The sequence below is a fragment of the Solanum verrucosum genome, unplaced genomic scaffold (assembly GCF_900185275.1).
Source record: "Solanum verrucosum unplaced genomic scaffold, falcon-dt-bn FXZP01000277.1, whole genome shotgun sequence".
In the NCBI taxonomy this organism is placed as follows: Eukaryota; Viridiplantae; Streptophyta; class Magnoliopsida; order Solanales; family Solanaceae; genus Solanum; species Solanum verrucosum.
Window position 1 is genome coordinate 3,637,600 of NW_026019945.1, and position 11,486 is coordinate 3,649,085.

Sequence of the window (11,486 nt, forward strand, 5' to 3'; positions counted from 1 at the left end):
CAAGAGTTCTCATTTACTTGTTTGTTAATATGTTGGGAATTATGGATGTCTATCTTGTCTAATAGCAAAGCATATTGTTATTTAGACATAATTACTTGTATAAGATGTCTACTTATTCTTTTCTTTTCTCTCTTTTACACATGCTCACTCTCTCGTTGGAGTCCAAGTTGGACTCAAATCCATCTCCTTCTCATTTCGAACCGGGCCACGGAGGCCCAAAAGTTATTTACCGAGTCAATCAATCTTGAAAAATCGAAGGACAAGTCTTTGGAGTTGACGTACAGGTCTCGGAAAGTGAATAAATGGGCTATATACATCCGATATACACTAATATACAGCCTGTGTATACAAAAACGGGATTGGTTTAAAGGCCAAAATTTTCAGCGAATTTGGCCCAAAAGGGCCCAAATTCAATTTCTCCCTTACTCTTTAATTATTTAATTGTGATTATTTATCGTTTGTTGTTTAACTCTAACTTTATATTTTTTTAATTAACTTAATTAGATTCCCCAAAAGACGAGTTACTTTCTTTGTGTTGATTTGCTTTGAATTTTATTTTTTTTGTGTTAAGGTCATTTATTTTATTAATTAAATATTGGTCGAATTTTGTATTTTAATTAAGTTAAATCTTTGTTCTTAAAAAATATATGTTTTAAAGCCGCTTCACTCGATCACATTTTTATTTTAAAGTGATTTTAAGTTAAAAGTATTTTTCTCAAATGAACTAAAAAATGTTCTCTTTCTAATTAGTCATTTTCCTCGAAAAGGTTAGTCGAAACTTTAATTCTTCAATTAATTAAAATGGTTTCATGCTTAAATTAATCAATTTGGATCAAATTATTATTTTAGAAAATGAGTCAAGTAAGTCCTAATTAATCTAGTTTTTTTAATAAAATTCTATTCACTTGCGTCTCAAGTAAAATATTTCATTTTGGATCCCTTTTCTCTAAAAATAAAATAAAATAAAATGTGTCATTTATTTAACTTTGTTTTAAGTTAACCAAAATTGTAAGTTATTCTTCTTATGTTAAATCGTTATTTTCCTAAAAAATAGTCAAATATATTTAGTCAAGTCGCAGGTCAACCGCATGTTAGCGGGCACTTCGAATGCTTAAACCCTTCTCGAAGTGTAAATTGAACCCCGAACCCCCTTTGGTATTTTCAAATGATTTTTTCTGTTTAAATCTTTGAAAATTATAAGTTTTCTTAATTTCTAAAAAAAAATTAAGTGGCGACTCTTTCTAAGTATTTTTCTCAAATTGTTTTATACTTAGAACATTTCAAAAAGTGATTTTTCTAAAATACAGTCAAATTACGACATAACAGAAATGGCGACTTCCGCTGGGGATATAATTAGGTTCTAACCATAATGACTTGACTCTCTTTGACTATTTGCTAATATTTGTTGAATTGTTTTACCTCAAATGTGCTTTATTTGCTTAAATTATGATATCAACTGTCATTGCATGCATATCATTTATTCCGTCAAATGACATTTTTTTTTTCTTTCTTTTCACTTAAAGGACGATTATGCGGGCCGCAGTCGTTCGTTAACCAAATTGTTCTCGGGACACCCTGACGAATGTAGTTGGCTACTGGATAGTCAACGGTCGTTAATTGTCCCAGCCCAAGTAGTCCGCTTGGGTCACCAGTCCACTTCAAATAAACCTCACTCTTAGTCAAGACTAGTGTAGAGCCAAACCAAATCCCAAATTTAGCGTATTTGAACTAAGTCGACCCAACACCCAAGGCGTGTTTGGGCCCATTAGAAGTCCACCTTGTGTCTATTTGGCCCATTGGTCAATAAAAGACAATCATGCTTATGTGTTTGAATTTGAAGGATGTATACGCCATTTAGCAAACCATTGTCTCTTGGGGTTGAGTTTTAATCGTTTGTTCGAGTCGAAGAAGGATCAAATTATCATAGCATCCAAGAGTGTGGACATTCGAAGATGACAAGAAATCAAGGACATATGATCTTTCCTTGGAAGCATAGATTGGGATTGTACCCCTGCGCGAGACTGATATTTTGTATCCCATTTCCCCTATTATGTATCCCCATTTAGTTTATTCGTAAAACTTGTATAAATTTGGGTTTTGGGGCAATGGAATGTTTCAAATGACGTCATACATCCTTCAATTTGATAGGCCTACCTTTGGCGTAAAAAGGTCACAAGTTTAGGGCGCGATATAAACTGTTTCTGTGTTGCTTATAATTGTTTTGTGTTGTGATGTGTCACTTTGTCTAAAGCAGAATTAATCCACTTTTGTTTCTTAGAGCACTCTAAGCATAATTCACAACAACAAAGTCCGTCCAAATTACTTCTGAAGTGTTGTCCAAGTTTCTCAGAAATATATAAACCATCTCCTCTAAAAATCTCCTCAGTTTTATTCGTCCATCACAGGAAGGTCGACTTGCTAGAATGTCTGGAAAAAGTGTCAACGCACCAATCCCACCCGTTGCTTTGGTTAGTGATGAAGAAACTGAAGAGTCAATGATCAGAAAATTTGTCGAGACTAGAGAGAGGATAGCTGTAGCCAAAAAGAGACTTGCGATACTGGACCAAACTGAATGGATGCTACGAGAGAGAATGATTAAGGTTGACATGGAAACAACCTCGGTGAAAAGAAAGATTGCAAAAATTGATCAAGAGATAATTAATATCACTCAAGCGTTTGCAAGGATACCTGAAATTGAACGGGACATTAAGGAACAAAATTTTGGGAAGGCTCCCTCCATGAAGGGAAAAAGTAAAACAAAAGTAGGTTCAGATGACGAGAGCACCGGATCGTCACCCTACAGTTGAAGAAGAAGGAGAGAAGCCTTTGGGTAGATTTAGGTTTATGTAACACTTTTCTTATGTTTGTCATGTTGTTTTTAAATTTTTACTGTAATCAAGAACTACGCGAGACTTGAGCCCATAGGGGGTACGTAGGAAGCTCTTTTCGAGCCTAGTCTCTCTATCAATTTGGGAAGGGTACATTTAGATTATCTTATATAATTCGAACTACGTTGGGCCTGATTTCCTTGGTGGATACGTAGGCAGCCTACTTAAGACTCGGTCCTTATCTTTTTTATTTTTATTCTCCCTTATTAGTGAATGATTCTGAAGACTTTCACCTACAAAAGCATATGAGTGGGAGAAAATAGCAAGATTCTATGCAAGTCGACCTTTCCACCTTTCCAATTCAATTACAAGAAAAAATTCTTTCCATTTGAGTCCTCCCGTTCACCCAAAATATTTTCGTGGATTAATCTGCTTGAAGCAAAATGACACTTGTGTGGTTATTATTATGTCATCTTATTTGCATATCTCGTTAAAAACAAAAACTAACACATATGTCTTTGAGTTGTTCTTCTCTACAGGTAAAAACCGATTTGTGTTGAAATCAAACTGGCTGACCATCCCTACTTTACAAGATCTAAAGCAATCATACCATCCTTCCCTGATCATTCTCTGGAGAAAGGCAAGAGCAAAATGACTGGTACTTCTGAAGAAACAGGAATAGTGGATGTGACTATTAGAAATGCTGAACTCGCTGATCAGAGTGAGTTGATCTCTCAGTTAATGCAACGAATTGCAGACATGCAGGAAGAACTTCAACAGACCAAAGATCTGGCCAAACTGGCCATTGCATCGAATGAACCCCCCCTTGAAACAAGAAGACCGCCTCCTCCTTTTCCATCACTAAGTTCCCCATTACCCAACCATTTCCCTACCCATACCACAGGACCAATCACTTCCACCCCTAATCCTCATACCATTGATTTAACTGTATCCAATGCTCCTTACGCCAGCACTTCCTACCAAACACCACCACCATTACCAAATCAGAACCAAACACTTAACACTAATCACTCCCAAAACTTCACACCAACCTACCAAATCCCACCCCCAGCTACTGATAATCCACGTGTTTTGCCTAGCCAGCCTGCATACGCTTCCGTAACATTCCAAACTCCACCAGCCTATACAATCCCTGAACCATGTCCTAGCTTCCCGTTCAACCGGAGCTGGATCACTATGAAGAAATGGAGAAGGAGTGGAGGTTGAGAGAAGAAAAACGTGAACAAAAAATGAATATCATGAAGGATGCCATCTCCGAGGCGGTAAAAAGTGTCCAATCTTCGAGGAAGATAACAGGACTTGAGTATGAGGACCTTTGCATGCACCCTGACTTGGAAATACCCGAAGGTTACAAAATTCCAAAATTTGAAACCTTCAATGGTATTGGGAACCCTATGGCTCACCTACGAGCTTATTGTGATAAACTCGTGGGTATCGGGAAAAATGATGCATTGATTATGAGGTTGTTTAGTCGAAGCCTCAGCGGGGAGGCGTTAGAATGGTTCACATCTCAAGAACTCCGTCAGTGGTCTACATGGGGGGCTCTGGCCAAAGATTTCTTGGAGAGATTCCAGTTTAATGTCGAAGCTGTCCCTGACAGATATTATTTGGAAAAAATCAAGCAAAAGTCCACGGAGGACTATCGTGAATATGCGTGCCGCTGGAGGAAAGAAGCTGCAAAGGTACAACCTGTGATGACTGAAAACGAAATAACCTCTGCTTTTATTCGAGCTCAGGAGCCCGAGTATTATGAAAGGATGTTGCCTATGATGGGACAAAAGTTTTCGGAGCTGATCAGAATGGGAGAAGCAATAGAAGATGGCCTCAAGTCTGGAAAGGTTACAAGTCTCACTGCCTTGCAGGCCGCCAACAAATCCTCACCATCCATGGCAACAGGATTCGCTAGGAAAAAGAAAGAGGACGTGTCTGCTGTATCTTTTAGCCCGAGGCCAAGGCCGCAAAGGTATTTTGGGTCTGGTTCTGCCATTGGAAACTCCAACCGATTCCCCACCTCAAATATTTACCCACCATCTCCACAAGCTCCAATCCCAATCTACTATGCACAACAGAACTACCAAGCACCACCGCCCATCTACCAAAATCAACCACTAACCTACCAAAATACACTACCAAATCACCAAGCCAATTCACCAGTCTACCAAAATCCCGGACAAAACAACCCAAATGCCAACAATCTACCCCGTCCTAACCTTGAAAGAAAGCCTCCCAGAGTTTTCACTCCTTTGGCAGAAACACGTACCCAACTCTTTGAGCGTCTAAGAGCGGCAGGATTGATCCAACCAGTAGACGCAAGGGCAATTAATCCCACAACAAAGTTCTTCCGAGCAGATCAACGTTGTGCGTACCATTCTGGAGGGGCAGGACATGATACAGAAGGATGTATCAATCTGAAACATAAGATTCAAGACTTGATCGATAACAGGGTCATCACTCTCCAAGCCCCTGCCCCCAATGTGAACCTTAACCCCATTGCCGAATCATGGAGTAGCTACCATCAACATGATGAAAGAGACGAGATTGGCTTACTAATGGGATTATCGGTGAAGCAGCTGTCAACTCACTTATACCAACAGTGGCCTCATTGACCATAAAGGCCCGTCCAGAGTTTGTTGTAATAACTGCACCTCATCAGGCATTTGCTTTGGTGAAGGAAAGAAGCAATGAGCAGTCCGAAAAAGGTTTGTCCAGGCGGCCGCACAAGGGATGACACGCTCTGGAAGATGCTACATTCCAGAAGAACTAACTCAGGAGACACGAAGAAAGGAGAACCAGAAAAGGCCGATCACAGAGGGTGAGGCTGAAGAGTTTTGGCGAAGAATGCAGCCTAAGGAGTATTCCATTGTCAAGCATTTGGAGAAGACTCCCGCTCAAATTTCTGTTTGGGCTCTATTAATGAGTTCTGAGTACCATCGAAAAGCACTGTTGAAGGTACTTGATGAAGCATACGTGCCGACGGGAACAAGTGGTGAAATCTGGCCGCCATGGTAAGTCATGTCATTGGGAGTCATCAAATCTCTTTCGAGAAGAAGAGTTGCCACTCGAAGGGGTTATGCACAACCGTGCCTTGTATATCACGTCAAATGCAGGGACAAGTTTGTAGCTCGAGTATTGATTGATAATGGCTCAGGGCTCAATATCTGCCCATTATCAACCCTGACTCAGCTAAATATGATAGGGAAAATCCGTCAAAGCCGCATGAATGTAAGGGCGTTTGATGGTTCGCAAAGAGAGACCAGGGGAAGTAGACTTGTGTATCCAAATGGGGCCTGCAGAATTTGTCACTGAATTCCAGGTGATGGGTATATCTACAAGTTACAACTTATTGCTAGGAAGACCATGGATCCATGCTGTTGGAGCAGTTCCATCCACATTGCATCAACTTTTGAAGTTCATCTGGGAGGACCATGAAATTGTCATTCATGGTGAAGGGAGTGACGTAGGTACCCTGGTTTCTCCATTCCAGTTATTGAAGAGTCTTCTCGGTACTGACTTTCACATGGTGGAGATAATGAATGCTGCTTTTGAAGACACGACTGCAAGTACCAATGCCGCAAGTGTATAAAATGCTAGCAACTATGCTGAGAAGTGGTTTTGAACCTGGGCGTGGGTTAGGCAAGAATTTGGATGGCATATCCGAACCTCTTCCTATACCACTTCAAAATTTTCGATTCGGTATCGGTTATGCCCCAACAGAGGAAGAATTGTTTGAAGCAGAAACAAGGAAGAAACATGACTGTGATATACCGAAGCCTATTCCAGTATTGTACCAGTCATTTGTTGCTAAAGCTTTAGAGCCTGAGATTGATGGTCTAGTGGAAGGGATGGGAAGATTGTTTGATGAAGAAGATTGTGTTGTGATCTCGACAGAATGCACAACAACACCCACCATCCGAGATGCCGGACCTGGAGAGATGCTGCAGAATTGGATGGCCACTCCACTTATGATCCATCGAATGGCTTGGTAGACAAAGACAAGATTTGAAGTTTATTTTTGAAAATCGGTGTTGTTCGGACGAGGCCCGAAACCACCATTTATGTCACTTTATTTTTCATCGTAATGTTTAAAAAGGAAATGACTCATGAGTCATGACCAAAGTTTGTACGCCTTTTTAAAATTCCAATGAAAGCCTCGTTTATTTTAAATTGATTATCTTGTCATTGCGAATTATTCTGCAACAAATACATTTAAACTCTTTCATCTAACATGGTTGATTTGTTGTTCTTTTCAGTAAAAATGAATCTAAACCTGCCAATGTCATGACATGTCACGAACACGGCGAACCAAGTAAGGTCGATGAGATGATGTGAAGAATATGATGAGGAAACTATGATGCCTGAACACCTTACCGAGGACTTGAGGCAACTTGAAGACGATAAAAAGCCCAACCTGGATGAAACAGAGACAGTAAACTTGGGAGATGACGAGTCGATCAGAGAAACCCGAGTCAGTGTTCATTTGGCAGCAACAGAAAGAGAAGAATTGGTCAAGCTGCTCAGACAATACATCGATGTGTTTGCCTGGTCTTATGATGATATGCCAGGGTTAAGCACTGATATTGTTTCCCATAAGCTGCCTATCAATTCAGAGTACTGTCCAGTAAAGCAGAAAACCAGAAAGTTCAAGCCCGATCTGAGTTTAAGGATAAAAGAGGAGGTCATGAAGCAGATCGAATCAAAAGTCGTTGAAGTGACCAAGTATCCCACTTGGCTGGCTAACATTGTTCCAGTGGCGAAGAAAGATGGAAAAATCAGGATATGCGTGGATTATCGGGATCTCAACAAAGCAAGTCCGAAAGATAATTTCCCTTGCCAAACATCCACATACTCATCGATAATTGTGCTAAGCATGAGCTGCAATCTTTTGTAGATTGCTTTGCGGGATACCACCAGATTCTAATGGATGAAGAAGATGCAGAAAAAACAGCATTCATCACACCTTGGGGAGTCTACCATTATCGAGTGATGCCGTTCGGCCTCAAGAATGCTGGAGCCACTTACATGAGAGCTATGACCACCATTTTCCATGATATGATCCACAAAGAAATTGAGGTGTATGTGGACGATGTCATCATAAAATCCCGCGAGAGTTCGGATCACCTGACACACTTGGAAAAGTTCTTTAACAGGTTACGTAGGTATGATTTGAAGTTGAACCCAGCCAAATGTGCATTTGGAGTACCTGCAGGGAAGTTACTCGGATTCATAGTTAGCAGAAGAGGTATCGAGCTTGATCCTTCCAAATCAAGGCAATTCAAGACTTACCTCCTCCAAAGACTAAGAAGGAAGTAATGAGTTTTCTGGGGAGACTGAATTACATCAGTCGATTCATAGCTCAATCGACGGTGATATGTGACCCATATTCAAGTTACTACGAAAAGATGCGCCAACCAAATGGACCGAAGAATGTCAGAAGGCTTTTGACACCATCAAGAGTTACCTTTCGAATCCACCAGTGTTGGTGCCACCACGTGCAGGCAGTCCTTTGCTATTGTATTTATCCGTCTCAGACAATGCATTCGGGTGTGTGTTGGGACAACATGATGAGACCGGAAGAAAGGAGAGAGCTATATACTATTTGAGCAAGAAGTTCACATCCTATGAGGCCGTTACACCCTTTTAGAGAGAACTTGTTGTGCTTTGACTTGGGTTGCTCAGAAATTGAGACATTATCTGTCGGCTTATACAACACATCTCATTTCGAGGATGGACCCGCTCAAGTACATATTTCAGAAAGCAATGCCCACAGGAAAGCTAGCAAAGTGGCAAATGTTGTTGAGTGAGTTCGATATTGTGTACATGACTCAGAAAGCAATCAAGGGCAAGCTTTGGCAGATCACCTTGCTGAAAACCCAGTAGATGAAGGATATGAACCACTTAGAACATATTTCCCTGATGAAGAAGTATTGTTTGTAGGGGAAGACATATCAGAATCATATCCTGGGTGGAGAATGTTTTTGATGGAGCAGTAAACTCTATAGGATCAGGAATTGGAGCAGTGTTGATATCTGAATCAGGGCAACATTATCCAGCAACAGCAAAGCTTAGATTCCGATGCACTAATAACATGGCTGAGTATGAAGCATGTATTCTTGGCATTAGAATGGCTCTTGACATGAATGTTCAAAATTACTGATAATTGGTGATTCAGACTTGTTGATTCATCAAGTTCAAGGAGAATGGGCGTGAAGAATCCTAAAATCTTACCATACGTACAATTGGTACAAGATTATGCAAAAGATTTAGGAAGACCGAGTTCAGACACACACCGAGAATACAGAACGAGCTTGCTGACGCCCTTGCAACCATATCGTCCATGATACAACATCCAAAAAAGTTATATCGATCCATTGAGATAGTTTAAAAGAACAACCAGCACATTGTTCACATGTGGAAGCAGAATGGGATGGGAATCCATGGTATATCGATGTGAAAAAGTACTTAGAAGCTGGCGAATATCCGGAAAAAGCAACAAGTATTCAAAAGAAAACAATCCGAAGAATGGCAAACAACTTCTTCTTGAATGGAGAGTTCTTTATAAGAGGACACCCGATCTGGGATTACTGAGATGTGTGGATGCTGCAGAAGCCACAAAATTGCTTGAAGAAGTGCACGCTGGAGTGTGTGGGACGCACATGAATGGGTTTACATTAGCAAAGAAAATCTTAAGGGCGGGATACTTCTGGATGACTATGGAAAATGATTGTGGTCGATTTGTCCAAAAATGTCATAAATGCCAGGTACACGGAGATCTGATCAAAGTACCACCCCACGAGCTCAATGCGATGAGTTCCCCTTGGCCATTTACAGCTTGGGGCATGGATGTTATTGGACCTATTGAGCCTGCGCCTCAATGGTCATAGGTTCATTTTGGTCGCCATTGATTACTTCACAAAGTGGGTCGAAGCTGCTTCCTACAAAGCTGTGACAAAAAAGTTGTGGCCGATTTTGTTCGCAACAATTTGATATGTCGTTTTGGAGTTCCAGAGTCTATCATCACAGACAATGGAGCAAATCTGAATAGTCACTTGATGAAAGAGATATGTGAACAATTCAAAATTACCCACCGTAATTCAACTGCATATCGTCCTCAGATGAATGGAGCTGTGGAAGCTGCTAATAAGAATATCAAGAGGATACTGAGAAGATGATTGACAACTACAAATGTTGGCATGAAAATTTGCCTTATGCTTTGCTAGGCTACCGCACCACAATCCGAACCTCAACTGGAGCAACTCCTTACCTATTGGTATACGGAACAGAAGCAGTGATACCAGCTGAAGTTGAGATACCATCTTTAAGGATTATTCAGGAAGCTGGATTGAGCGATGCCGAATGGATTCGTGACCGATATGAGCAATTGGCATTGATTGATGAGAAAAGAATGAGTGCCGTTTGTCATGGCCAGCTGTATCAACAGAGAATGACTCGTGCTTTCAATAAGAAAGTAAGAGTTCGAACATTTGAGGTAGGCCAATTGGTGTTGAAACGCATTTTCCCTCATCAAGACGAATACAAAGGAAAGTTTGCACCTAACTGGCAAGGACCGTATGTTGTCCACAAAGTACTATCAAGAGGAGCCTTGGTTCTAGCGGAGATGGACGGTCAGGTGTGGCGCAAAGCTATCAATTCAGATGCTGTTAAGAGATACTATGTGTGAAACCTTCAATTTGTATTTTCTTGTAATTTCCTTGTAATCGTTCTATTTGCTTGTAATCGCGTCGTTTTAGATTTTATCCCTCTTGCAATGAACTACGTGCGACCTGAATTCTCAAAATGAGATACGTAGGCGGCCTATGTCGGCCTCGGTCACCCATTTATCAATTCGTAATGTTTTCTTAGTACTTGAACTACGTTCGACCTGAATTCTCGAGAATGAGATACGTAGGCGGCCTATGTCGGCCTCGGTCATTTCCTTATAAAATTTTCTTTTTTGTCACTTCTCGAGATGGGAACTACGTTTGACCTAATTCCTGTCTCAACAGGATACGTAGGCGCCACAAGGGTTCGGTTATATTCCCAATAAGATTTCAATTTCCCCTCACAATGGAAACTGGGACGAATTTTTGAGAAAACCTCAAAAATTCTACAAGAAGTGTCATTTCCTACAAACAAGAGTCAATATCATATTGAAATATGCAACTAGGGATAATTTTGAGGAGATCTCAAATGCAAGACTCCCGTGATCATCATCAGATTTGTTTTCGAAACATCTAACTGGGACAGAATTTTTGAGAAGGACCTCAAAAATTCCATCAAGGATACTCGGACCTTCGAAGTCAACTTTAATTGCCTCAAATTGACGTGTTCTTAAAGGGTTTTAAGTTGCCAGCAAGCTACCTGTCATATCACAATCTGAGACAAAGGGTTTTGTTCGTGTCGTGCATGTCGTGACAATTAATTGGCAGAGATTTTCTTTAAAACTACTTTTCAAAAACTTCATACCTAGCAAATGTTTTAATATGATCTTGTCTTTTGTCTACTGTAATGCATTGGACCTACCAGACAAAGTTGCAGAGATAACGAGACCAGGAGCAAGGCGATTTCAACACAGATCAGTGTTCCAAAACTAACATGTTTTTGTGGATGCAGGGTATAATGAGATCATCAAATGAACTA

At 40.5% G+C, this 11,486-nt stretch overlaps 2 protein-coding genes across 2 annotated transcripts; both read left to right on the plus strand.

Annotated features, from left to right (window-relative positions):
• Positions 1-4,078: 4,078 nt before the first annotated feature.
• LOC125807995 (uncharacterized) lies at positions 4,079-5,455 on the plus strand. Its single transcript, XM_049487759.1, has one exon. The coding sequence runs from the start codon at positions 4,079-4,081 to the stop codon at positions 5,453-5,455; it is 1,377 nt and encodes a 458-aa protein (XP_049343716.1).
• A 4,559-nt stretch (positions 5,456-10,014) lies between these two features.
• LOC125808011 (uncharacterized) lies at positions 10,015-10,527 on the plus strand. The gene has a single exon (XM_049487781.1). The coding sequence runs from the start codon at positions 10,015-10,017 to the stop codon at positions 10,525-10,527; it is 513 nt and encodes a 170-aa protein (XP_049343738.1).
• Positions 10,528-11,486: the final 959 nt, after the last annotated feature.